General features: G+C 38.9%; 10 protein-coding genes across 10 annotated transcripts; 5 read left to right on the forward strand and 5 right to left on the reverse strand.

The window, feature by feature from the left end:
* Nucleotides 1–414: 414 nt before the first annotated feature.
* On the forward strand, nt 415–2,923 carry I206_105327 (uncharacterized protein; the record flags this gene model as incomplete). Its single annotated transcript, XM_019155506.1, has 5 exons — nt 415–571; nt 707–951; nt 1,064–1,136; nt 1,205–1,572; nt 1,685–2,923. The coding sequence occupies 5 exons, from the start codon at nt 415–417 to the stop codon at nt 2,921–2,923; spliced, it is 2,082 nt and encodes a 693-aa protein (XP_019011660.1).
* Nucleotides 2,924–3,241: 318 nt separating this feature from the next.
* I206_105328 (uncharacterized protein) lies at nt 3,242–4,418 on the reverse strand (the record flags this gene model as incomplete). Its single annotated transcript, XM_019155505.1, has 3 exons — nt 3,242–3,337; nt 3,421–3,941; nt 4,019–4,418. The coding sequence occupies 3 exons, from the start codon at nt 4,416–4,418 to the stop codon at nt 3,242–3,244; spliced, it is 1,017 nt and encodes a 338-aa protein (XP_019011659.1).
* A 315-nt stretch (nt 4,419–4,733) lies between these two features.
* Nucleotides 4,734–6,349, forward strand: I206_105329 (peptidyl-prolyl cis-trans isomerase B; the record flags this gene model as incomplete). The annotated part of the gene is made up of 10 exons (XM_070203099.1): nt 4,734–4,838; nt 4,892–4,956; nt 5,012–5,131; nt 5,196–5,259; nt 5,329–5,377; nt 5,440–5,477; nt 5,539–5,583; nt 5,644–5,757; nt 5,817–5,855; nt 6,086–6,349. 10 exons carry the CDS (start codon nt 4,734–4,736, stop codon nt 6,347–6,349), a joined length of 903 nt encoding a protein of 300 aa, XP_070059200.1.
* A 319-nt stretch (nt 6,350–6,668) lies between these two features.
* Nucleotides 6,669–9,244, forward strand: I206_105330 (uncharacterized protein; the record flags this gene model as incomplete). Its single annotated transcript, XM_019155503.1, has 12 exons — nt 6,669–7,086; nt 7,189–7,213; nt 7,276–7,379; nt 7,438–7,564; nt 7,637–7,730; nt 7,792–7,893; nt 7,946–8,033; nt 8,104–8,450; nt 8,518–8,714; nt 8,773–8,932; nt 8,993–9,103; nt 9,167–9,244. The coding sequence occupies 12 exons, from the start codon at nt 6,669–6,671 to the stop codon at nt 9,242–9,244; spliced, it is 1,851 nt and encodes a 616-aa protein (XP_019011657.1).
* A 264-nt stretch (nt 9,245–9,508) lies between these two features.
* I206_105331 (uncharacterized protein) lies at nt 9,509–11,216 on the reverse strand (the record flags this gene model as incomplete). Its single annotated transcript, XM_019155502.1, has 2 exons — nt 9,509–10,054; nt 10,131–11,216. 2 exons carry the CDS (start codon nt 11,214–11,216, stop codon nt 9,509–9,511), a joined length of 1,632 nt encoding a protein of 543 aa, XP_019011656.1.
* Nucleotides 11,217–11,483: 267 nt separating this feature from the next.
* On the reverse strand, nt 11,484–13,078 carry I206_105332 (uncharacterized protein; the record flags this gene model as incomplete). The annotated part of the gene is made up of 2 exons (XM_019155501.1): nt 11,484–12,017; nt 12,077–13,078. The coding sequence occupies 2 exons, from the start codon at nt 13,076–13,078 to the stop codon at nt 11,484–11,486; spliced, it is 1,536 nt and encodes a 511-aa protein (XP_019011655.1).
* Nucleotides 13,079–13,907: 829 nt separating this feature from the next.
* On the forward strand, nt 13,908–17,090 carry I206_105333 (uncharacterized protein; the record flags this gene model as incomplete). Its single annotated transcript, XM_019155500.1, has 6 exons — nt 13,908–13,970; nt 14,038–14,132; nt 14,193–14,515; nt 14,571–14,641; nt 14,695–15,003; nt 15,066–17,090. 6 exons carry the CDS (start codon nt 13,908–13,910, stop codon nt 17,088–17,090), a joined length of 2,886 nt encoding a protein of 961 aa, XP_019011654.1.
* Nucleotides 17,091–17,422: 332 nt separating this feature from the next.
* On the reverse strand, nt 17,423–20,308 carry I206_105334 (uncharacterized protein; the record flags this gene model as incomplete). The annotated part of the gene is made up of 15 exons (XM_019155499.1): nt 17,423–17,671; nt 17,734–17,858; nt 17,926–17,990; nt 18,042–18,213; nt 18,269–18,291; nt 18,344–18,410; nt 18,469–18,512; nt 18,570–18,682; nt 18,750–18,857; nt 18,917–19,485; nt 19,552–19,603; nt 19,659–19,854; nt 19,936–19,982; nt 20,055–20,082; nt 20,133–20,308. The coding sequence occupies 15 exons, from the start codon at nt 20,306–20,308 to the stop codon at nt 17,423–17,425; spliced, it is 2,034 nt and encodes a 677-aa protein (XP_019011653.1).
* Nucleotides 20,309–20,853: 545 nt separating this feature from the next.
* Nucleotides 20,854–24,101, forward strand: I206_105335 (uncharacterized protein; the record flags this gene model as incomplete). The annotated part of the gene is made up of 11 exons (XM_070203100.1): nt 20,854–21,079; nt 21,158–22,623; nt 22,690–22,872; nt 22,967–23,187; nt 23,246–23,331; nt 23,384–23,445; nt 23,515–23,645; nt 23,718–23,747; nt 23,807–23,873; nt 23,931–23,996; nt 24,078–24,101. 11 exons carry the CDS (start codon nt 20,854–20,856, stop codon nt 24,099–24,101), a joined length of 2,562 nt encoding a protein of 853 aa, XP_070059201.1.
* A 488-nt stretch (nt 24,102–24,589) lies between these two features.
* Nucleotides 24,590–27,517, reverse strand: I206_105336 (uncharacterized protein; the record flags this gene model as incomplete). Its single annotated transcript, XM_070203101.1, has 12 exons — nt 24,590–24,595; nt 24,664–24,757; nt 24,828–24,893; nt 24,963–25,132; nt 25,215–25,323; nt 25,411–25,488; nt 25,554–25,761; nt 25,827–25,945; nt 26,009–26,151; nt 26,225–26,370; nt 26,435–26,554; nt 26,695–27,517. The coding sequence occupies 12 exons, from the start codon at nt 27,515–27,517 to the stop codon at nt 24,590–24,592; spliced, it is 2,082 nt and encodes a 693-aa protein (XP_070059202.1).
* Nucleotides 27,518–27,670: the final 153 nt, after the last annotated feature.

The raw sequence follows: 27,670 nt of genomic DNA on the forward strand, positions 1-27,670 counted from the left end.
TTGAGAGCTCGCCTACTCGCTGATGATAAGATGATATGTTACGGATATCTAGATGAGATGGGAAGTTGAAGAAAGGATGAATTGAAGATGTTATCGTTAATCTGTATTTTGCCTGTTCGAGCATCGATTGAACCCTTAAACGGGACTATTATCATTAACTTGTTTTTGTTGATCTTTTTACATCATTGATGTTCTTGCTTATTACTGCTCGATAGATCAATCGTTGACCCTATATAGTATACTGTACAAATTCATATCAGGAAGAACAGCAAGACAAACTCACCACTTTCAGCATGGGTTATATAAGTTCATAGATTTACCAGAATTACGCATCAGGATCTGGCAAATCCTTTGCCTCCCTCCCCTTTCTTCTTCTTGGTAAACGGTCGAAGTGAGCCACCCATCACCTTCAAGATGAATATCGGAAATATATCAGAGATTATGCAAGGTATAATAGAACCTGATCCTTACTTACAATATCAACCTACTTTTGCATATACTTTACCTATTCAATTATTAGTTATTGGAATTACATTCACTTTATTATGTGTCTTGTTGATACATTTACTGTGTAAGTACCTTTACCAAGAGATGCAGGCAAATTCGTCCGAAGCTGCCATGATGTCCAAGCTGCTGTACTGTCATGCCTTGGGAATACCCCATCCTACCGAAATAGCGTTCGCTGATTTTTTTGAAACATGAATAGTCACAACCCAATATCATTACCCCCTTGCACCTCTAAATTATATCCTTCAACTCCTTTCTATTCTTACGGTCCTCATATCTGTTGTCATCAAGATTGTAGTAGTCTTACAACACACAGCGAAATCAGCGGATATATGGCCATATGACCTTGACTACGTGGCTGTGACTATACCGCCTTCTAATTGGAATACAGGACGATGTGCCGCTTGGTTTTTTTTACAAGCTCTCAATAACGGTCTGAGCAACGTGAGTGAATTCATGCCATTGTTCAATCGTTCAATAACATCCGAGGCAGAGATCTTTTCGGATATCATCATAAGGGAAATTGGAAGAAAACAGTACTCATGATGATTTGCAGATCACCCATATTCAGTTTTTGACGATGTTATACCCTTCCAGAACGGAAGCTAGATTGATTATGTTTGTTCTGGGTATGTTTCGATCCATTTCAGAGATGTATCGTATAGATCAGTATTAATTGTTGCGCTCATTATTATAGGTCCACTTGCCATAGCCTCTTCAGCATTGGTATTCTCCGCTTTATCACCACATCAAACAGTACTAGATATCTCAGATGCGATACGAAATGTATTCAATTCGACACTTCTACTAATATTCACTATATCGTTAGTGATTTGGGGATTTTTCGTTAATCGACGAAGAGCATGGAGATTCGATGGAGGAACAGCTGTTTTTGGAGTAGGATCTCTACTTCTCGCTGCAATTTCAACTAGTTTCAACTTTGTAGCTGTCGCAGAAGATGGAATAGATTGGCTACAGCATCTATTATTTGCTGCTGTACTTTGGCAGATTTGGCTAGGATGGTGGTGGTGGGTCGGCAGCGGAATGGGTATTGGAGAAGTCGAAGTGAGTTTGTCCTCCCTTTTTCACCCTTACCATTCTCAACATCTATTGCGATATCTTCATTCTCAGCCTCACAAACAGCTGTGAATACGTTACTGACTGTCCTTGATGATAGGATATAATGGAAAGAGCTGAGCGTAAAAAGCGTAAAGCAGCCAAAGCAGCTGCAAGAGCACGTTCAGCTGCTGCAGGAGGATCTTCTAATGGAAATCGACTTCGAGCTACCTCCTTCTCAGGTATAGCAGATAATATCACATCAGGCGTTACATCCATATTGAAATCTTCTAGAGTCGGTAGTGCAGGTGGTACTTTAACAAGGAGAAGTACGAATCGTCAAAACAATGATAATCATTTAGCTGAAGAAGGTGCTATTGAACTTAATGAAATCAATAATAACAGCAATGATCGATCTTCTCCACAAGGAAATGGACAACAACATGTGGAATTTGATCAAATTGCTATAGGGGAAAATGAAGGATCTTTATCAAGAGGAAGAAATAACACTTCTGGACCAGGTCAAACCTCTACAACATCTGAAACCTCTTCTACTTCTGCAACACCTTCACTTCATCCACCTAAAACTATTGGTCAATTCTTTTCTTTCCCTACTACCTTATTGGTTATCTACTTAAGAAAATTAAGAAAAGCTCATGAAGAAGCTGCTAAACAACAAGCTCTTGATCGTGCAGCGAGAAGACAAAAAGTGTTTCATGAGTCTTCTCCATTGGGAGGAAATACTCCACCAATCAATGGAGCAGGCGGTGGCGGTGGTGGTGGAGGAGCAGTAAAAGATACAACTCCTATTGGCTCAAGAGGGGGAAGTAGAAGAAATTCTAATGCTGTAAGGTATGAAAGAGGCATAGATAATACAGGAGAAGATATAGGTTGGGGACTTGGAAAATTTGGAATAAGGGAACATGAAGAATCAGCTAGACGATTAAAACAAGCTGGAGAAAGATTAAATGAAGATAGATTATTACCTAATGCTAGTAATCCAGGTGAAATGGAAAATCAAAATAAACCAATACAGGGACAACAAGAAGAAGAAGAAGTTGAAAAATTGAATGACAACGTGAATGAACCTCAGGAAATAGATTTAGGACAAATACAAATACCGACTTCCACACCAAGAGATGAAGGTGAATGGGAAGATATCGATTCTTCCAATACTTCTTCTGAACCGAATGCTCGAAGGAATGGTAGAGGTTTAAGAAGGAATAGGTTTAATAGAAATAATCAAGGTAATAATGGGAATGGGAATGGGAATGGGAATGGGAATGCAAATTCGGGCTCAGGTTGGAGTTGGTGGGGACCATTGAGAGATTTTAGATTAAATGATAGATCTAATTTTTGATGCTCCTTTTACTTGACTTACTGACCTACGTTGTGCTTTTGGTGTATTTTTGGGTGCCAAACAATTGTATGCAAATTAAGTGTATCATGTTCGAATGACCAGGAAATCTGATAACCTTCAACACAGGCTGGTCAGGTCATAAAACGCCACATTGACGAAGAGTGGGCAAGTCGGGTTTGGGAAACGTTAATACATCGTGATAGAATTTCGTGATTATCCTAGTAAGTACAACAGTATGATTCACAAATTGAATTTGAAAGGGACTATGAGATCATTATTATATTAGGAAAGCTGGGTATAGATAAACTAGGAATAATTTCATTTCGATTTTACTTTCTTCCCATTTGATTGAGGTTTATCTTTCTTTGCAAACATTTTAGCTTGTAAAGCTTCGAAATCAGCATCGCTTATATCCTAGTATACCAGGGGAAATTCAATAAAAAAGTCAACTTAAAGAATTCTTATTATCAGTTCCCGATAATTCGATAAATACTCACAGGCATATTTCCAATATTTTCCTGTTCAATTACTTTTTTTCCTTTTGATTTTTTTGATTTTTTACTTAAACGTTCTTCTTCTAATTTTTTATATTTCTCTTCTAAATTATTTAAATCATTTTCTCTTTCTCTTTGTCTTTTTAAAATTAATGCACCTAATCCTTCTTCTTCTTCTTGTTGTTTTTCTTTATTTGTTGAAGATTTATCAGATTTTCTAGAACCTTTAATACCATTACCATAAAATTCATTCCAAATACCTAATTCTTTTGCTTGTTTTTCAGCTTCTTTTGCTTGTTTTTCACCTAATTTTTTACGTTTTTCTTTTAATTTTAAATCTTTACTTGATTTTTCCCATTTATCAGTTTTATTTAAATTACCATTTAAAATCAAATCATTTATTATATTTTTTAATCTTTCTTCATCTTGATATGTTGAATGTGGAATATAATTTAATATTGAATCAAATGAACCTTTTGTTGAATTATATGAAGATATTATATCAGATTTTTCTTCTTCAGAACCTAATTTATCAATATATATGTATATATATATCTAAATTAGCAAAAGTTTTGAAATGATTATGAAAATTGAAAATTACCTTGATATCTTTCCTTATCTTCATCAAGTATTTTTCTATCTACTCTTTTGAAAAGACTTTCAAAATATCCTTCCCATCCTCCTTCTCCATCTTGTATTCCTTCAAATTTATCACTTGTTTTTCCTGTTAAATCATAGCGTTTTTTAGACTTTTCATCACTCAATACAGAATAAGCGAATCCTATTTTTTGGAATTTTTTAGATAATTCCTCTTTATCATTTTCACTCTTCGATTGATGTTTATCTGGATGATATTGTAATGCTAACCTTCGATAAGCTTTCCTTATTTCTTCGTTAGTTGCCGAGGATTGAATGTTCAAGGCTTCGTATAATATGGTTTCTGGCTTAGAGGAATTAAGAGATTCGGGGAAGAATGTGTATAAAGGATCTGATTCGTCCATTTTGCCCGGTGTATTATTGATGAATCTGCCTTTTTTGTAATGTAAATGTCGTAGGACAGGAAGAAAAAGGTGTTAGAATCTGAAATGGTATTTCGAACATTACTCTTGAGTATCAACCTTGTAAATCCTATCGACGCGTCGCGTGTTCAACTATAAATCTGCCACTTTCGGTAATTCCCCCTTTCAGGCTGACCAACCTGACCTCCACGTTCATCCCATCACTCTAATCACTACGAGTAGCTCCTCCTTTCCTTTATCCTGCTTTATTTTGATGTTCAACGAGACTTCTTCCTACAGATATCAAGTATCGACAGAATGACTCGACTTACCATCATTCCTCTCTTGGCTGCTCTTTTGGCTGCCCTGTTCTTCTTTATGGGTAGCGCAGATGCCTCGAAAGGTCCAGTCATCACTAATAAGGTTAGCTAATTCATTGTTGTGATCAGGAGCGATCGAGCTGACATCGTCACTAGGTTTACTTCGATGTTGAGCATGGAGGTAAACCTCTTGGAAGAGTAGTAATGGGATTATACGGAAAGTGAGTCAGCTAAATCCAGGAATATCTCTATCGAGCTGATGTTATGAAAATCTAGAACCGTACCCAAAACCGTAGAAAACTTTAGAGCATTATGTACTGGTAAAGATGCCGAAGGTGCTGAATTAGGCTACGGATACGAAGGATCTTCTTTCCACAGAATAATCAAGAGCTTCATGCGAGTATCCAAGTTGTGCTATTGATGGGTGAGACAAACAATTGGCTGACGCCTATATTTGTAGGATTCAAGGTGGTGATTTCACCAGAGGGGACGGAACTGGTGGAAAGTCTATCTACGGTAACAAAGTGAGCTCAGCTTTGGGGTCTAGGGTCATTCACATAGAGGTTCAGCTGATTAGCTCATAATCTCTTTAGTTCGCTGATGAGAACTTCAAATTAAGACATACTGGTCCTGGTGTACTCTGTCAGTGCCTTACATATTCAGAGTATCTCGATACATGCTGACGAATGGTCGCGCTAATACAGCTATGGCTAACGCTGGTCGAGACACCAACGGCTCTCAAGTGAGTGATCACTCTTCTGAAGGATTGAAAAAGTATCGTAACTGACTTGCCTTACGATTAGTTCTTCATCTGTACCGTCAAGACTTCATGGCTCGATGGCAAACACGTGAGTCTCTATGACCATCATCTTATGGTGAATCAATGCTGACGACGCTATCGCTTGTAGGTTGTTTTCGGACAAGTCCTCGAGGGAATGGACGTAGTATACGCCATGGAAGGTGTCAAGACTGGTCGAGGGGACAAGCCAGCTGAGCCAGTGACCATTGCTGCTTCAGGAGAGGTGAGCTAGCCGCCCTGCTTCACTACATGGGGCATAAGCTGACATTTCATTCCCATCAGCTACCCATTGAGCATGAGACTGATTCGGAGGGCAATCAGGTACCTTTCCGTGTTGAATTATAACCCCATCATCGGTAGGAGGCTTGTAGAGTGGACCGCGATGAAGTCGAAAGAGAAAAGAATAAATTCTGATTACATGCATTTTCTATCCCTTTTATATCCGATTGCCTGAACTATCAACAATCGCTGAAATAAACAATCTCACTTGACGTACCCAAATCATCATACAACCTTCGACTATATTGAATCGCGGAACACACAACCAATAGAGCGAGGACGACGTAGTACCATCGTTGGAGGAGGCTCCTGCGCCTTCCGAGGATGAAGTTGACGAATACAACCTTGATGAACCTGAATTTGAAGCTTATCCAACATTATCATCTCCTTCAAAATATTTGATTTTCTTCGCTTTCTTTGTCATCTTTCCTGTCGGAGCTGGTGTGTACTTTTATGGGGGTGGTAAAGAAAGAGTTGCCAAATGGAGAGATACGAAGGGTAAAGGATATGCTAAAGTAGAGAATGAACGAGTATAAGCTCTTCATGCAGAATGTAATTGAATCTTCAGATGCATCAACTATCTTGTAGTCTTTGTTCACCTTTACGCGATATTAGCGACAGGATACGAGTATTTGATGTCCGAAATGGGTAAGATAGACTAACGGATTTGACCGATTGCACGTCATCTTAGATAATGGTAGCGTGATACAGACTAAGTAAGCTTATACTTTTATCATATAAGATTACTATAAACAAGGGCTTATCTGGTAAGTGTAAAATTTATTCCCTTCTTCTTCTTCATATTCTTGATATTTCGTTTGTATAAAAGAAACCGTTGTAAGAGAAATAATCAAAATGAGAGGTCTTCCAATATCAAACGAAAAATCACTTCTTCCATCAACAACTTCACTTACAGAAGAAGATTTATTAAATACCAATTATAATGTTAATAATAAAAATAAACAAAATTGGTTAAAAAGAAATTCAAAAAATGTAGGATTATTCATTGGATTATTTTTAGTACTTCAACAATTTATTATTTCACCTTTTTTGAATGATAAAGATTTTGAAAAAGGTGAAAGAAAATCAACTTGTCAACAATTAGATGCTATTTATCCTAAATCATTTAATGTTTCTTCACTTGTAATTGGTGAAAAAGAAAAAATTATAAATTGGTTATCTGATGCAGTTAAAATTAATACTGAAACTTATGATGATTTCGGAGAAGTTGGTGAAGATAATAGATGGGATAAATTTTATAAATTTACTGAATGTTTGTTGTTTTTTTTCCTTTTTATTTCTACTTTACTTTCTGTCTTTTTTTGATGAATAGTGATGCTAATATCGATTTCATTTCCTTTTTTTTTTCCCTAAGATCTTGAAAAATCATTCCCTCTTGTGTAAGTTTTATAGGAGAAATCCATTTCGATGTTACTAAAGCTAATATAATGAAATTGATTAGACATAAACACTTGAAGAGAACTCCACTTTATACTCATGCTGCAATTTACGAATGGGAAGGTTCTGATCCTTCTCTCAAACCACTCCTTTTGACCGGACATTCAGGTTAGTGAGATACCTTCATCGTGATCAATAATCAATCGAACTGATGATATGATGGCAGATACCGTTCCTGTATTACCTGATACTCGAGCTTCATGGAAGTATGATCCTTTCGCTGGATACTTTGATGGTGATTATATTTGGGGAAGAGGTTCCAGTGATGATAAGTCGGGTGTAATTGGTGTGCTGTAAGTTCCTCATCATGGTTTGTCTATCGTTGCACCCCGCGTTCTTGCTCATCTACTTTCTCTGATTGATAGCTCCGCCGTTGAACTACTTATCAAATCTGGTAAATTCAAGCCTACCAGGACTCTCCTCTTGGGTTTCGGAAATGACGAAGAAATTGCTGGTAACGTAAGTAATTTTACACTGATTTGTCAGATAGACAAAGTATACTGAACTCGAGATGCTGTAGGGCGCTTTGGCTATCAGTAAGTATATTGAAGAGAAATACGGAAGAGATTCTATCGCGATTCTCGTCGATGAAGGTGGAAATCTTGAAGAAGCCTTCGGACAAGTGAGTTTGACTCTTCACGATAGAGTACAGTGCTGACCTTGATATGACCCAGACTTTCGCTGCTCCTGCTGTAGCAGAAAAAGGTTCATTCAATATCGAGATTAGAGTTGAAACCAAAGGCGGTCACAGCTCTGTTCCTCGTAAGTCTAATTACGGTAATCAGCGAGGCTCCGGTAGAAGTGAAAAGACTAATATATGGTTGACTTATAGCTCCTCATACGGGTATTGGATATATCTCTCAGCTTATCACTGCACTGGAAGATCACCCTCATCAACCTTATTTGCCTGTTACTTCCCCTTTGGTCAACTACATCACTTGCGCAGCTGACAAAGCTCCAGGTATTCCAAAGAATCTCAAGAAAGCCGCAAACAAACTCACAGATTCTTTGACAAAAGCTAATGGTAAATTCGATAAAAAAGCTCTGAAAGCAATTGAAGATTGGTTCGTTTCTGGAAGCGTTGAAGATGGAACTTTCCAACAAGGTTTAGGCAGAGCTTGGGTCAGTACAACCCAAGCTGTGGATATTATTCATGGTGGATTGAAAGTCAATGCTCTTGTAAGTCTCATAAAGCCTGATACAGGCGTAGTGATTGAAAGATACTAATTCGAGGAATGTGCGGTAGCCCGAGAGTGTGACTGCTGTAGTAAACCAAAGAATCAACATTGCGTCCTCTATCGCTGAGCTAAAACAGCAATTCACTGATGCTATCGCTCCAACTGCCAGACGATTGAACCTCTCAATCGAAGCCTTTGGCGAAGAGGTAGATACTTTTGCCGGACCCAGTGCAGGTAAAGTTATACTTGCTGGTGCGAAGATTGGGTAAGTAGTATCTCTTGATTCTTTTATCGGTAAGCTGACATAATTGATTATTTCATAGACTCGAACCATCTCCAATTACACCTTACACTCTCGAAGATCCAGCTTGGAGAATTTTCTCAGGTACAGCTAAAGGAGTCTATGCCACTCGGCCCGAAGCTTACTTGAGCGAAGAAGAAGCTTCGAAGGAGATCATCACTGTTCCTGCTGTTGGTACAGGTGTACGTGTCATCCCTCAATAAACTGTATTGAGCTTATGCGATTTTGTTGGGCCTATATAGAACACTGATACTAGACAGTATTGGAATTTGACTAAGAATATCTACAGATTCGCATGGAAAAATGACAGAAATAAAAATCATCATAACATTCATACTGTTGATGAAGCCATCGTGAGTGATTACAGTCAAATCTTGCAGTTATATACATGACTGATGGAATTTGAAAAATAATAGCGAGCGGATGATTTCGTTGAGGAGATTAGATGGCTCTTGAATTTCATTGTAAATGTTGATGAAGCCAGAGATGTCTAAGCGAGGAAGTAAGAAGGCGCATTCTGGTCATTTGGAAGGCTTGAAAGACAATGGCGATCAGTCGAAATCGGTACATACATTTAAGAAAGAAGATGCGTAATCAAGGAATACAATAGAAATACGATATGAGTTGCTGTAGATTCTACTAGTTTCAATTAAGGTAAAAATGCAAATGTTTTAAATTATACAACTATATAACAGGCAAATCAGGTCGACTAAGCATTCAGTGTTTACCTCACTTTCTAATTCTTTCGTTTTTATCGCTCAATACCAACTTTCATCTTGCCTTTCCCAAGTTTTCAATAAATCCCAACCTTTCTTATCCATATATAAACCTCTTCCAGGTGAAGTATTCGTAATTGTCATACCTGATATTCCATACATTCCAGCTAAAACTCTAATTGATAAAGGTTTAGATTTATAATAAATATGTTCTTCCCAACTTGAAGAATTACCCATCCATTGTTTTAATCTATCTTCATTATTATAATGATTTTTACTTCTACAATGAATTAATTCTTCACCATTTTCATTTATATAAGAATAAATTATTATTCCTTGAAAATTATCATTATTCCATTCAATCACCTCTTCTTGTAATTCACCTTCATTTGGAAATAATGTTTGAGATGAACAATATATAGTATGTAATTTAGGTGAATTTAAAAGTGAATTTGGTAATTGATATAAAAGTGTACTTAACATACTTGGTGAATTTGGTTTATTTTGATAAGGATTATATGATGATGAATAAGGTGATATCTCAATATAATATTTTCGTAAATTAGGAAGTGGCGGAATAATGATATCCTACATCAAGTTCAAATTAGTATTTTATATTAATTGTTTCTGAGAAATTTGAGTTTGAAAACTATCACAGACATACGTTATGATCTTTTGAATGAATCATATTCCTACTCCAAATCATAGTTAATTCTTCTAAATTATTCCATCCATTTAATTCACATAAATTTGAAAAACAATTAGAAGATAATTTTAATTTTTTAAGTTTTTTTAACTTTGATATTTTATTTAAAAATAAATCATTTTCTTTAGGAAACCATAACATTGTTTCATCTTTTAAATTTAAAATTTCAAGTTTTGATGTATTAATCAATTTTTCTAAAGTAGAACCAAAAGTTGAATTCATTTCTTCAATTGATAATGATTTAAGATTAATTAAAGGTTTAATTAATAAATTTTTATTATTATAATTATAAAAATAATTTGTAGAAATTGAATTTCTAATATGTAAAAATTTTCCATTAATATTTAAATTTTTTAAATTTGGAAAACAATTTGTTATAAGTTTAATTATAAATTTCCAATCTTTTAAAATTGTTATATTTAAATTTTCTAAATTATAAAGAGGTTTTTCTTCCAAACTTAAATTTTTTAATATTTCTATTAAATCAATTTGTGGATTTGGAAATTTTTCAAATTGTAATAAATCAATCATAATATTTGGAAATTTTATTTTTAATTCTTTTAAATTTAATAAATTCTTTAAAATATTTAAAAGTTGAAAAGGTATTTTTAATCTTAATTCAATTTTAAAAGATTTTACATAAATTTTTCTCCATTTTTTTTTATTAAGTAAATGATTCAAATGAAGTAATACTGCTTCAGATCTCATTGAACAAATACCATTTTGGGTATCAGATATTGATATAGGTAAATTTTTATTTTCTTCTTGTTCTTGATCTTCTCCTATTCCATCTTGTTGAATTTGAGATTCTCGTTTTGAATTATTAGGGATTTTTAATGAATCATTTGGAATACCTAATATGTCATTTTGTTTTATATGAATTTCACGCCATACCCTAGTTTCAGCTATAGGTTGTATAGCTTGACATGTGGTTGAAAACGAGACTGCTGAATGGAAATCAAGGAAAGAGGTTATTCGTAAGAGGATTTCTCTTGGAAGATCAAGAAAGTTTATCACTTGATTTTGCTCGGATAAAGTGGTCATGGTTGCTCAGATGGATTATGCCTTTAGTGAAATCGAAACTAAAGACTTGAGAGAAGAGTCAGATTGTTAAACATGTTCTAATGAACTGCTCGATTCATCTTATAGATATGCAAGGAATTTGATGTTTAGATCAAGATTTACATTATATTCATAATTATATGGTGTAATAGTACTGGCAGATCTCTTCCTTTGACAAGCTCCTTACGAATCCTCTTTGACTCGCTCTCTCCCCTTAATCAAGTACAAAGCTTAGACTTGCATATCCTTTCATTCTCCTTGCAGTACCTTCCACGCATCAAACTTAGCTTGAAGATCTCTTCCACCATCAATCCATTGTTTTTGCTCCCCTAGGGTCTTATAGACATGCTCTACAGCTCCGAGCATCACCGGACTCTTATTCAGATCGGTGAAATCTTCCCATACCTCTTGTGCATGATGTGCATGCGAAGTTGATACATGAGTATGAAGGGCAGTATAAGTTCTAATATGTGTAAAAACGTTGTTTTGATCAATGTAAGAGCGGATTATCATTCCTCTTCCAATTCTCAGAAGTATTTCTTCATTTGTGTGATAGCAGCACTGAATGAGATCAGTATCGATCTCTTGAGAATTGTCCATAGGAAATAGTACAAGTTTCAAGTTTTCGGCGTGCTGAAATTGCTTGATCAATTCATTAGATGAGTATCGATGATTACTTTGATGGTTCTTCATATCCCATTCAAATGAGGTTGTACCCTTTGTTATAGACGAGTATCCGTAGAGGTATAGAATGTCTGCCTCACAAGGAGGTATGATATGCGGCTAAGAAAAAATATTCGTCAACAAACGAGCTCCTCTGGAACAAAGGTAGGACTACTCACTTTGAGTAATGAAGAACTGTACGTAACGTTCGGATCCTCTATTGAGAGCATTCTGATTGAAGGCTTTCCTGTTGACTGTACAAGAACATCATATGCTTGCCTGCTCATACCCAGATACTTTAGGTTGTTCAGATTACCTATTTCATGAAGGAGTTCGTCTTCAGTGGTGGGCTTCCAACATCCTGCTGAATCTCTCAGTGCTAGGTAGTCAATTCTTGTTGAGCTACGAAGCAATTCAATGATCATACCTGACATCTGCTCGAACATTTCATCCACCTCAATTCTTTTGAGATTCCCCAAGATTGGCCAACTCCGGCCATCATAAGCTTCGAACGACGACCGTCGACCCCATCCACCAGCATGTGCGCTGGCTGGACTAATCTTAATGGATTCAAGATTCGGAGTACATATTAATGTTGAGTAGAGGGTATCTTGCCAATTCTCGTTTAAGGTGATTCGCAAGTATTTGAGACTAATCAATGGAAAGGGAAGTGACTGAAAGACTTGATGAAGATTTAACTGACTTTGATGACTTAGAGAACCGAATGCGTATTCGGGTGGATATAATGCAAGATTCTTTAAAGTGGTTGATAAGATTTTGAGAAGCTCGATGAATGATTGACAAAGTAATTTATCGATATCAATTGAAATTCTTCTTATACTTTTCATTTTTTCAGGATGAGTGCTTGAAAATTTAAATAATCTTTGCATCAAGTTGGAGTACTCTTCAGCTGCTGTTGTCTCGTAATATGAGAGATCATCACCAATTCGCCAAGCGTGAGCATCTCGAATTGATAATATCCTTTTGATCCCGATTGATGAATTTGAATTGCGATAATTGACTCGATATAATGATAGATCCAAGTGGTCCCATATAGAGATCTCAGCTATAGGCTTGATGAGCTCGCATGTAGATGCGAAATTGATACATGATTTTCGGTCGAGGTAAGATGCAACGTCCGCAAGAATCTCTGAAGGTAGGTCTGTCAAATGTATGGGCATTCTGGAGCTTTTGAGGATTCGGGAAATAGTTCAGAAAGCTGAGTTACCATATTTATGGATTACCCCCTCAGACAAATACATTCCATCTGCGCGTCACGAACCTTCCTTTCATGCTCTTAGACAACTATAAAGGATAAAGCCAAATATGAGGAGTCGTGGAATCTCAAAGGAACGTGCGTCATCTTTCATAAGACGGCACACTTGCAAATCTGACGAGTCACGTAACTTCCTGCCCGGATGCTTGATCTATCATTCCTCGCTCACTTTGAGACTCATTTCGAAGTCTGCTGTAGATTATACGATTATACCCCTACATATGGAGATGCAGAAACATACAAACGCCTAAAGGATGGAAGAGAGGAGTGCCACGCTTATTGATTGTTGAACAAGTGATCGGTAAGACGCGCTGTTGTCAATTCGCGCCGTCACGGTGACATCCTTACGAGAATTCAATATTCATCTTAAAACATGTTCAAAAGCTGTGTGAACTAGTGCTATGCGTTTAACATTATCTATAATATACTTAACATCGTCATATCTCCTGTATCTTCGTGGAACGTCACGGCGGTAATAATATCCTTGTATCGGTCTCCGAAATCGACTTGCTCAATTTTCTGCTTACACGAATTTACGGACTTTTGTTACGCCATCTTATTACGAACCTCAATCAATGAATTGCTCGACACTGTCTTATTGAAAGTACTTGGAGATAGAAATCGATCTTCTGATGTACTCTTCATAGACTGAGACCAGTATACTGCACTACGAGTGTCGTACAGAACTTCACCTCGCATAAGGACCTGTATTCGGCAGGGGTACATCAAACAATATGGCTTCAGCAGCTTTGGAACCGAAAGAGCTCGGAACGCTTGTTGTCGTGGTTGGGAAAGCTGTGAGTCTTTGTGGTGATATGATATACCCCTCGTTGCTGCCTTGCTGAGATTAAAAATCATCACCAGAAAAACCTTGTCAATAAATCTAGATTCGGAAAGCAAGATCCATTCTGTACGGTCGCGATAGGAGAGGAGAAACAACGTACGAAACCTATAAAACGGTGAGAAATTCGACCAGTCTCAAACTCAAAAATGACCTTCTGACCTTCTGGTTCTCGTAGAGGCGGTCAACATCCAGAATGGGATGAGGAATTACGTTTCGCAATAGTCGAAGATTTGGATGACGTCTTGGTCAGATCCGAATCTCAGCCTGATTCTCTCCACTCGTCTCTGAATGGCGCACCACCACCACCATTGAAAGATTCCCCTTCTGGCGTGGTCACTTCCGCCGCTCTGGCTAGTAAAAGTAGAAAAGGACCGATCAATAAGAAAGGTGGGAAAAGCATGAAGGTGGCTTGTTATGCCGATGATGCGAAAGAACCCGAATTGATAGGAGACTGTGTGGTCAATATAGATGAAGTACTCAAGAAAGGGGAGGTGGACGGTGAGTGAACTGCTCTTTCACGGAGGGATTACTGAACGCTGATGGAAATTGGTAGAATGGTATAACATCAACTATAAAGAGAAATATAGCGGAGAGATCTATCTCGAATTAACCTTTTTCTCGAATGTAAGTTGTGATTTCATTCCGAAAAGCTGTCATGAGCTAATGTGTCATTATAGGATGCACCTCCAGTCAGAAGAAATGTCCCTCGGCCGTCGGTACACGATTATGGTGCAGCATACAATTCAAGCCCATCAGGTACTCTCGCTTCGGCAGCCAGTCGTACGAAGATCAATGGTAACCTGACAGCGTCCGGAAGTGTATCGGGTATGAGCTTATACATACCGCCATACGCACAACAAGGTCGAGCACCTTCACCAGCCCCCAATACCCAGCCTCAACCTTACATGCAAGCTCATTTACCTCCATCTAATAGTTTTGCGGATCTAGGATTACCACCAGGTCATCGAATAGATCAAGGCATACCAGTGAGTATTCTTTTAACTGTTCTTTATACTCTTCTTTCGCTCAAACAATTCGCTTCTTACAGCCTACACAGCCTGGTCAACCTGCTTATCCGCCTCATCAACCTTCTCTTTTATCGCATGATTCCCAGTCATCTATCGATGCACTCACTCGACCCATGTCCTCTATGTCTATCGGAACTACATATTCAGCTCATTCTCCTATACCTGCCCCCAACGTACCCCCTTCAGTGTCAGCACAGCATCATGCGTACGCCAGTCATAGACATTCTATCGGCGGAGGGTCATCAGATGCCCCCTGGGCACAACGACTACCTCAGAGCCAATCTGCATCATCACCAACTCCGCATCCTCGACCGATGTCTAGCAATGATACCCTTCCTTGGGAGCACGCACAGAGACTGGAGCAAGAAAGGCTGCAAGCGGGAGCTACACCGGTCCCACGACCAACATCGGGTCAAGGATACGGGCAGCTAGGCAATCAGCTTTCTCAAGTACCCTCACAGGCTGGATTTGGTGGGCATAGAATCCCTTCAACAATCCCTGAATCATTAAGACCCGGTGGCCCTCCGCAACAAGATCATCACATCCCTCCTCGAGCGCACAGTTTCTCAACCGCGGCTCCAGCACCGATACAACACCGATACACGCCTGCTCCACCAACGCCTGCCCCGCCGCCTCCATCCCATTCCGCTCCGCCAATCAGCCCATCGACTTCCACTCATTACCAGATTCCGACCTCATCATTCAGTACGCTGAACCAACCGATCGTTGATCCACAGAGAGCAGCGAGTCCTGCCGTGCCACAATATGGGCCTCCTAATGAATCGTATCATGGACACAATACTCCTTTACCACCGATGCCTGCTCAGTCATATCATACGCCAACCAGGACAGACACATACCCTCCTCGACCTCAAGCGCAGGAGTACCAGCAGACCCCTCCATCCACTCAGACATACTCTACTGCCTACTCCCAAATCAATCAACCCGCTTACCAAGCTGCTCCTCCGTCTGGCACACCGGCTACATACAGTCAGACGCCCCCGCCCGCGCAGTCTGCGAACGATAGTAGCTATGTTCCGTGGTATCAACAGACGCATTCGACTCAATCACAGGGAACGTCGCAACAGCCCGCTTACCCTCAATCATCATCCTATTCTCAAGCGCCTCCGCAATCTCAGTATGGGCAACTGCCACCCTCAACCTCGACGTATACTCCTCCCCCACCCTTACCACAGACTCGACCACCGCCACCTGCGCCACCTAGCCGTCCGCATGTTGGCTATTATCCTTCCGATGAGCTGTATGCTCAAACCAGGCAATCTGCTCAGACACCTCAACCACAACAGGTCCCTTGGCAACAACAAGGTCACCAAGCTCGCCCATCATACGAACAAAATACTTACGATGCCCAAAGACAACAAACTTTCTCTCCCGTGCAAGCCTCGACATACTCTCCACAACCAATTAATCAATCAGCTTATCAAGGCATACCTGCACCATCGCCACCTGAACATCAGACGTGGCAAACGACTCAAACCCAATACAGCTCTTCCCAGCCTAGCACTTCCACTCATTATAATCAACAAGCTACACCCAGTGGACAGTACAGCAATACGCCTCAGCCGCAACATCATGACTACAGGGCTCCATCACCGCAACCCCCTCCTGACAATTACAACCGAGGTCCATCGCCTTCTCCCTATCCAAATCCTCCTTCTCGAGTAGGTTATGGAAGGTCGCCCTCTCCGCAACCTCCTAACCAGCAATATCAAACCCCACCAACTTACAACGCGCCGAATCCCCCGATAGATACCGGCAGAGCAGCCTCCCCTGCTCCACCTATAGCAGCCGGCGCTAAAACAGATTGGAGATCGTATATGAATAGTCTAGCAACTATTGGATCTGGAGGAGGGATAATCCCTGCTCGAACGCCGAGCCCACAACCACCTCCCAAAGATCCTTCACAACAAGAACAGCAACAATGGTATACTCCTCCGCCCACTTTGCCTACTACTATAGTTCCGCCAGAAGGTTGGAGAAGTACTTTACCTGCACAGAAAGATGGACATGCTTGGAGGGGTTGATTACCTTCTCGCTGGATGACGTTACAATGCATATGGAGACCTCGGGAGGTGTAGTCGGCATCTGCCTGCTTCGTCAAGTACAGTGATCACTACTGCTATCTTACTCAAGAAAAATTGCAGGATCCTAACAGGGCGTTCAGCTCTTTCAAGTAGATGAAGAGACCAGGATTCAAGGATTGGGGTTAATCATAAGAAAGCAGATAATATCTGCAAACTAGATTTATAATGGCTTGTAGGATATAAAATGATATGATCATAGTATATGTATGTACGAACGAAAATAATGCAATAAAAATATAGAACAATTACAACAGAACTACAATACTTTGTGTCTAAGCACCTGTCCAAGGCCAAATTCTTTTAGGTTTACATTGTTTTTTTAACCAATTTCTAACTTGATTATCTTGATCATCTTGTAATAAAGGTAATAAATTATTTTGAACTTGTAAATTATGTTGATTTATCCAATTTATTTCAGATTTAGTTAATAATTTATAATTAATTAAATTTGTTAAAATTGGTACTTGTGTAATTCTTTCAAATGAAAGAAAATCACCAAATTTACAATCAGGATTAATCGTCTATAAATCGTAAAATCAATTAAAAGGAATTCAATTTGCAAAAAATAATAAATATAACTTACTTGAATTGGTTTACATAATATAACTGATTCAATTCTTATTCCCCAATTTCCTTCTTTATAATAACCTGGTTCTATACTTGTTATGTTTCCCGGTTCAAATGCTGCATTTTTAGGAAACATTGGATCTATCGTAATTGAAATTATTCAGCTGAAAACTTTTTGTGGTCATTTGAATGAAGTGGAATGACTTACTTTCGTGAACACCTAAATAAGTACCAATACCATGTCCTATACCATGTCCGAAATCCATTCCATCCCTTAGAGAAAATATCAATAGCAGTCATGTGAGACAGTTTTCTGTAACTTACTGGTACAATGGGCTCCTGGCTAGCATGTTCAACTTATCCGCCGTCATAGTTCGAGGAAATATAGCATTACTAACTGCCATATGGCCTTGTAAAACCTTTGTGTAGGCCCGCTTTATCTCCTCAGAGGGGGATTTGCCAAAGTATAATGTTCGAGTAGTATCGATCGTTCCGTCTATTTTAATCATCAGCTTTCTTTAGGAGTAATTTCTACAGGCAATATCGCTGACCTTGATAATTAGCTCCAGAATCACTGTATTAGGTCATAAGCGATCATTTCAGGTTTGACCAATATTATTACTCACATCACATAAGTAGAGTCAATATCTATTAAATTGTCTTCTCCTCTCTTAGGAGCATAATGAGGGAGAGCTACTCATACGTCAGCTCATGGTTGATACTCGTAAGGTACATACAGAAACCAGCTAACCTCCATTTGGTCCAGAAGCTGATATATCCTCATACGCCAATCCACTAATTCTCATTCCGTGTCAGTCTACCGCCTTTTCATGCCAAGCAGGACGAACTCACGCAAAGAACTCCTCTTTGGCCCTGAACCTTGTCAGAGTCTGTGCCGCCGCCCATTCGCCAACTTTCTTTTTCTCTTGTAATAACATCGTCTCGAGCCATGACATCCATCGCACCTATCGCTCTGGCATTAGTTTTTTACGCCCTGTGATGCCTTGGTGCGAGGTATAATCAGTCACGTACCATCGCCCTCCCATCGCGTAGATAAGCGTTTTTGAAACCTTGTATTTCCGTCGCATTTTTCACTCCCTTTAACTTGTCGACAACACATGGCATGACCTCCACGCTTGACTATTAGCATCATTTCGGTCAGCATAATATCCATTGTACCCATGATACCGTAAACTTACAGAGGAACAAGCGCCTGCAAGAGCCCAATTACATTCCCTAGAAGTCCAAACTTTGATTTTCTTCTTCTCATCTTCAGCTTGTCCAGTCAAGTTCTTCACATATCTACCAACTTCATCCACGCCGTAAGGTTTGATGTCGATCTTAGCGAGATCCCAATCATGACGAAGGTTTTCATCTTGTACTTTCTTATTATCGATAAATATAACGCATCTGTTAGGCGTGAGTACGAGATACGCATAAGCGACAGGACAAAATGGAATATCCGTTGGACATCTGAGATTAAGTAACCAAGCTATAGAAGGTAAAGCTGGTAAAATGTATATCCAATCTTGTTTTGAAGCTCGGCTAGATGCAACGTTGGCCGATAATTCGCCAGATAATTTGGATCTTACTCTCTCCAACTTCGATACAGTATCTTCACCGGAGAAGTGTATGGGGTAATGCGATATTGGTCCGGTAGATCGCTCTGGGGGCGTATGAATTTTATCTACCAGGTTGATCTGAAGGGATATAAGCTTAGTTGCAGAGTCTAATGATTGGAAACGTGTCTTGATAATTTCCGCAAGCTCTACATTTTTGGTCAGCTACTGCTAATTCATCGAGCTGGGGGTTTGTTTGTGCGATGGAAACTGACCAAAAGATACGAGTTTTGGATCTACTCCTATTCTTGAGCCATCTTCGACCTCCTATGGAACGTTGTTTCAGTTTTGGGCAGCTTGACTAAACAGGATTGAGCCTCACTTTCAGCACCCATTCTATCCAGCCTCCGACCACGGCATCTTTCCCACTACCTCCACTAGCGCCTACCTGGATGACTTTCCATCCTTCTACAATTTGTTTACCAGCTTGGACCCAATAACGGGAATCAACGAAAAGCAAAGCATCTGTTTCATTCGAAGTTGATGGTATAAGAGCTGTGCCAGCAGATCCGGTGAAGCTGATACGATAGAAAGCAGCTCAGCAGTTTTCGCAAGCCGATAAGGAACGAATTCGCATATGGTTTGAAGGTTGTACATACCCAGATATCCATTCTCTCCTCTTGTCAGATTCGCCTACTTCCTCCGACTATCCAATGGGGCAATCCGTTTCAGCTCAATTCCGCTCACCAATTACATGTTTGAAATACAGCTGACAGACCTGATGTTCATCTTCACTGGGTACTACACTATCGGTTGATAAGTTCTTAGAATACTGAAAGAATTGGACGTAACTCACTACCAATCTACTTTAGCTTCTTCCACCTCTTTTCTCAGTTCTTTTAAACGGCGCTTCAACTCCTTTGACCTCTCTTCGGGCTCATCGTATTTAGGCGGAAGGCTTTCGTAAATCTCATTTTTCTCCATATCATGAGGAATGGTATCCGACAGACACGGAGATACAGACTTGAACATGACGATGATTTAGTAGTAGTACTATGAAGACTTTAGAAGCAACGCTTATCGTTACTTGAATAATGTCAATACTTTTGGCCACTTGGTACCATCTCGGAAGAGGTATGTAACCGATCTGCAGAGCTTGTTTATTACGATTGATTGCTTATTGTCATTACCCATGAATCTCGGCTGGATATTAGGAAATTTTTCTAATTACGCTGTAAATATATTGCACGGTACATCTCCGTCATATCGATTATTTACCCTGCAATACGAGGTTATATTCTCATATCGTTTTCTTCATTTGCTGCTTGACCTATCGGTGGTTCATATTGATATTCAAAACATACTGGTCTTACCCGCTCTTCAAACACTCACTGTCAGATCCAGACTCACTTGTGTTTGTTTGCAAGCAGAAAAACAATAATTTAGGCGTATGGAGAAAGGCAGATCGAAATTCTTTCTTTATATAACATAAAACTTAACAATTACAGCGGCCATCGCTTTGAATTAGACGGCATACGAATATAGAAGTTTCTCTCCTACATAGTCAATCCACCATCATGCCTGACAGGACACCAACATCTCCTCGTCAGATTCAAATCGATCCTCATCTTCCTCAACCTGTTCGAAACATGTCAATAACTTCACCAACAATCATAACACCTACTAGACAATCATTACAACATCGCAATTCTCATGGAGGTCCAAGGAGCTATAGACCGGCTGACGATGCCGATGCGAGAGAAAGGCAGATGCAACAAGACATCGAGAGTGCTATGAGCATGTGTGAGTGTAGCATTGATGTTCAGCAATATTGAACAAATTGGAAAACGTGCATGACTGATCACGAACCCGATATGACAGCTCGAGCCAGATCAGGTTCATTGGCAGATACATCACCACCTGTAGTCAGACCTTCGGCCCATCATTTCCCATCTACTTCCCCGATTGAAGAAGGTCATTTTCCAATGTTATCGGATGCTGAAGAAGCAGAGATGAACAGAGCAAGATATCATGGTGGGGCAGATAACGGTTCTGATGATGGGCATCCTCATGGTAGATCGCACTATGATGTTCAAGAGGAACAAGATGAGCATTCACCAAGAGATCGTAGACCTGATCATCATGGTCACGGGCGTAGTCATGGGCAAGATGACAGTGTTGGCGGATCAAGTGGATACGATTCACATTCTAGGTTACTAGGAAGAAGAGGTTCAGATGGAGATCAACATGGTATGTCGATGGATCGTCAAGCTCCCGAACTTAGATCAATGGGTGGTATGGGAGGTATAGCACGGAATAGATTTGATTTCGCAGCTATGGAAGAATACGCCAATAAAGAAAAAGAAAATCTTTTTAATGCTGAAGGGGCTTGGGCAATAGATCCCAATAATAACAATGGTAATGGAAGTGGAGAATTTCCAAGAAGAAGAAGTACATTAAACCAAAGTAGATCAAATCATGGTAGCGAAGAAAACTCTTATCGTCCTGGAAGTTACGATACAGCTATTGAGCCGAATAAACCCAACTTCAATTATGATGATGAACGCGAACATGAACAAGGCGTGGACGATAGTATGACCGAAGGGCCTTTTTCGCCTCCAGCCAGAACAGACCGAAGTGGTTCTATAGGTGGAGAGCAAAACTTCCACAGGCGAAGACAAAGAAAGCTTTCACAGTCGAACCCAGTCTTAAGGCGTCAAGGTAAACTGGCTTTATTTGAGGGATTCGGTTCATCAAGTTTGACCAACGGTGCAGATGGGGAAGTCGTCTCTGAAAGTACATCAACAGCATTCAAAGCTCCTCGATCGGGTAAGAACTCGAACAATGCTCCGCTAAACTCTGGAGGTCCGAATACAGGATTCATACCGTATTCTGATAATGCACCAGGGCATGATCGACCTTATCGATTCTCCTTCTATTCCAATGCTATGCCAGTAACGATACACGCGAGATCGTTGGCGGAATTACCAGCAGAAGGTCAAAGTTTTGAAGAGCTTTTCAAGGGCAAGAATCAAAGTACCTCAGAACAAGGTACTGTTGGTACTGGAACACCTTCGAAGACCGGAAATGGGAACGGAAACGGGGGTAGTGGAAATGATACTCCCATAAACCAACAACCGATCGAGCCTAGCACAATAGCCAGCAAGACTAGTATGCTGAGCAGAGCTATTGCGGGACATCAAATGTCGCGCGATAACTCCAAAAATGGTGCAGGAGGGGGTGGAGGAAATGGAGATAGTTCGGCTGTCGAGGAGGATCCTGAGCAGTTCACTTGGTGGCTGGACGTACTTTCCCCCACTGATGAAGAGATGAGAATGCTTTCAAAGGTGTGTCATCTTTCGGTTGATCAACTTCATAGGATATTAACAACTTATCGTCTTGGCGTACTATAGGTATTTGGTATTCATCCCTTGACTACGGAAGATATCTTGCTAGAAGAGACTCGCGAGAAGATCGAATTATTCAGGAATTATTATCTTGTCTGTTTCCGATCGTTCGATCAAGATCCATACTCTCAGACCTATCTGGAACCGCTTAATATGTACATTATCGTATTCAGAGAAGGTACTTTATCCGTGAGTAATCGAAATTCAGGTAGCTCCGTAGATGTGGAGCTGCCACGGAAAGGAGACCTTTCCTTTTTACATCGCTGATATCAGTAAACTGCAGTTCCACTTCAGGGGTACACCTCATCCTCAGAATGTAAGAAGACGTATCAAGCATCTCAAAGATTATATCTCGGTAACATCCGACTGGATCTCTTATGCCCTTATCGATGATATTACCGATGCCTTCGGCCCTCTAATTCAATCTATCGAATACGAAGTAGATAGTATTGATGAATTAGTATTGATATTGAAAGAAGCTGAACAAAGTGATATGTTGAGAAGGTGAGCTGCCAAGTTTGGTCCTTTCGATCGAAGGAATAAGCTGACTAGTATACGATAGAATCGGTACATGCCGAAAAAAGGTAATGGGATTATTGAGATTGATGGGTAACAAAGCGGATGTAGTCAAAGGTCTTGCTAAGCGATGTGAGTTTTTTTTTCACTCATTGACTTTCAATCAGCTGACACTTGAGTCTAGGCAATGAACAATGGCTTGTGGCTCCTAAATCTGATATTGGTTTATATCTTTCGGATATCCAAGTGAGCAGAATTTTTTTTGAATATGCGAAATCTAGGAAGCGCTTGGCTAATTAAGTTATGAATTTGTAGGATCACTTGATAACGATGACACAAAATTTGAATCATTATGAAAAGATTTTATCGAGATCTCATTCTAATTACCTTGCACAAATTTCAATCGAAATGACAGATGCAAATAATCAAATCAATGATGTACTTTCGTAAGTCTATTTATATCTCCATGTTAAATGTTAATTCTCAGCTGACAATTTGATTTTTTTTGAAATTTTCAGTAAATTAACAGCTCTAGGTACCGTTTTAATGTGAGTGACCTTTCCCTTGACTTGCATAAATATTTGATACTTATATTTGCGCTATTTAGTCCTATGAATTTAGTTACTGGTTTATGGGGTATGAACGTACATGTTCCAGGTGAAGGTGTCGATGGTGTAAGTCTCTTGAACTTGCAATAATTATTATAAGCTAATATGTGATTATTTGAATAGCTTAAATGGTTCGGAGGTATTTTAGGTTGTTTAGCTGCTTTCGCAGTTTTAGGAGCATGGGCAACTGTAAGTTAAAAGATTGATTTTGAAAAATATCAATATTATTGATGATATACTGACTGACGATTTTTGATAATAATCCTATAGTATAAATGTTTTGTTGTTCGATAAGATACTTCCAAAGAAAATAATTCATAGTTACAACATATTTTAATGAAAGTGTTATGAATTTCGAAATAGCTTTTAGATAAAATAGGAAATATTATTCCTGGTTAGCTTTTGTCTCGCATTCCTCCATTTAAAATTTAAGATAAAGAATGCTCAATATTTGATAGTGTTAGAATTTTTTATTATTGTTGTATTTTTATATCTATTATAGAATTATTTCTAACCTTTATCATGTATTATAATCTTCCTCAAGAAGATGACTTTGTTCTTTATGGACACATGCAATTCGGTTAGTGGATAAGCGTCAAGTAGTCATACTACCTAATCCCGCCCGTAGGTTGAATATAGTAAGTGGGATCATATACGTATATACATTCGTTGAAAGTGCCTATTCGCTCTATAATTGTAAATTCAAGATATCAAACACATCGAATCACCATATCATACCCAAGCATACCATTTCTGTCCACTTCAATTCTGCTTTTCCTGAATTAGAACTGGTTGGAACAGATAGCAGAGTCAGAGAAATCACCATGCTGAGAGTAAGATAAGTCGAACAACTCACTTTAGATAAATCTCTTCCGAATATTCCTCGTTTAACCCAATCAAGCATCAATAACATTCTAGTTCTCATAGACGTTTGTTCAGACCAATAAATTCTATATCAAATATTAAAAATTATCAGTATCGTGATTTGTGACGTATTATTGACAAAAGATGAAAACTTACGATCTCCAAGCGTACATAGCCAACAATCCACCTGCAAGTGAAAATCCATCATAATCAAATACAGCGCTATTCATGAGGATATTCGTTAGCCCATTTGATGAGTTTAGGACGTTATACAATATCGCATGTACGCACGAGTTACCAATGTAAGCCAAACTTCCAAGATGAAGGTAATCGAATGGATGATAATAGGCATCATCACTCAAATTCTCAATACCATTCTCTTCCAGTGTTTTATGTTGTTTTGATAATTTGCTAAACATTCCACCAAGATATTTACCCTGTTGAGAAGCTACTTGGGCGGTCTATCATATATATCAAGTCCTTATTAGCTTGAAAATTGATCAGAGAGTCGATAAGAGCAATTGAGTAGGAAAGGCAACGCACAGCTGGATAACTTGTGACCTTTTTACTCAATCCCAAGAACATAGAAGCGACTTCATTGAGAGAAAGTCTTTCATCTTTGTTTCCGTCAAATTCGTCAAATACATCTCGCCTGTATCAAATACGATGGAATCAGTAAGCTATGCTGATTCCATACAAGTGAAAAGAAAAGGAGCATGAAGGTTGACGCTATACTCACATTTTGACAAAGTACTTGGAAGCAAGTGGATAATGCTTCTTGATATGTTTGACCATAGCTTGCCATTCCTCGTAATCGCTATGTTGAGGTTGTCTTTGAGCTTTGACACCATACAAGGAATTTCGGGAAGAGGGAAGACTTACAGACTTCCGTCCTTGTTAGCATCGAACTTATCCCATAATCCGTACAAATCGTTGATCAGGTCGTTTTTCACGGTAGCCGCATCACCAAGAGCATAAACCGTTCCTTGAGGTGCACCTTGTACTCTGAGGTAATTGTCCACCTCAACGGCCTTTGAGTGGAATTGATTTGGTAAGAGGTTGACTAATCGTTGAGTGAAAGGCTGCATAGCTATAAATCGCGATGACTCCATGATTAGCTCAGTTGACGGTTGTCAGTGCTATAACGGGACTAACCGATACCAGTAGACCAAAGTACGAAACCAGCTTCGATTTCTTTACTCGAAGGTTTCGCATCTTTATCTTTGGGATCTTTGATGCTCAAGATCACTTTATCAGGGAAAACCTCTTGTACACTATCAGTCGTGCTGGTCAGCGCGCGTTGCAGACAGCATCAAAGGGACTACGTTGGGACTCACCGAGCATTTATGACTACGTCTACATCATTTCTGGCGAATCTTTGTTCGGCATATTGCGAAATCTTCTCAGAATATGTGTTCAAAATGTGGTCTCGAGATTGTACCACAGTGACCTTGACTTCGTTGGAGAGTAGTTTAGGGAACTAAATGTAATTTCGGAGAGTATAAGCCTCAACCATCTCTGATTATTGAATTCAAGCCAAATTTGAAACTTACATATTTGAGTACATCCTCAGCCATCATATCTGCCAGTTCAGCAGCGAATTCGACACCAGTAGGTCCACCACCGCAAACAACGAAAGAGAGTAGTCGTTTTCGTTCTTCGGGTGTCGTTGTAGGTAAAGAAGCCAATTCCAGATTGTCTAAGTGAGAATACACATCAGATATAGGGGACAAACACCAGATCACTTGGAGAATATGGCTTACTCATAACTTTTCGTCTGATTGCTTGGGCATCAGGAACAGTTTTAAGTTGATAACAATGTTCTAAACCTTTGACTCCGTGATTATTCGTAGTTGATCCACAAGCAATGACAAGTTTATCGTCTATATATTTAGTTTAATCAAAATCAGCATTTATTCCATACAATCCTTAAGATAAGGGTCAAAGACACCATTTCCCAACAACTCAACAGTCTAAGAGCTACTCGTATAAGATTTTAGGCATTATTTTCAAAATCACTTACAAGGAACATAACATCTCATTGTACCTTCACCACCATCTTTTGGAACTTCAACTTCTAATAATCTTTCTGCCATATCAATATCAACTGCACTTGCCATTAAATAATGACCTCTAACTCTTGCAATAATTTTTCTAAGTGGTTCAACTAAAGATCTAGGTTCAACTGTACCAACACATGCAGAAGGTAATAAAGGTGTAAAAGCAAAATAAGTTTGTGGTGAAATTAAAGTAACATTATAAGAATGTGGATTTAAAGATTGTAATAATGCAACAGAACCCCATCCACCACCAATTATAACTAATCTTGGTTTTTTATTCATTGATTTTTTAATATCATCTTCTTCATCATCTAAATTAACTTCTAAAATTGGTAAATTTTTTTTACCACCTAATCTTGGTTTTAAACTTAATGGATTACATGGTACTCTATCAACATGTCTTTCAGAATATGTAAAAGCATCATGAAATAAAATTACTGAAGTTAAAACTATTAAACCTAAAATTGATGATAATCCAAGTCTAATTATAATTGAAATTACAGGATATTTTGAGTTAAATGATTTAGAAGGAATTGAAAGATTTCTGATAGATGTAGTTGAAATAGATCTTATTATTGGTGAATTTGATTTATTTAAAAGTTGTCTTTGATGTGATAAGAAGAATGTTGAAGATAATCTTGAAGATGAATTAGGTTTAGTTGAATCAGTAGATTTACTGCTTGATTGTCTGATCGAAGATATTTGTTGATTTATCGATAAACTTGATCGTATCGGCCGAAGTGGGGTGAGACCTATTGGTCGAACAGGTATTCTAGGCTTGATCATGATGTAGGTTTTAAAACACCGGGTATCCTACAGTGAAGCCACAAGCTGAATGAGATTAAAGGTAATTGGAATGGGTTGTGCGATCTAGCATAGATGAAATGAACGATGAATAAATCATAACAAGGATGAAGTTTGAGTGATTCGTTTTTTGTG

This window comes from Kwoniella pini, chromosome 7 (assembly GCF_000512605.2).
Source record: "Kwoniella pini CBS 10737 chromosome 7, complete sequence".
In the NCBI taxonomy this organism is placed as follows: Eukaryota; Fungi; Basidiomycota; class Tremellomycetes; order Tremellales; family Cryptococcaceae; genus Kwoniella; species Kwoniella pini.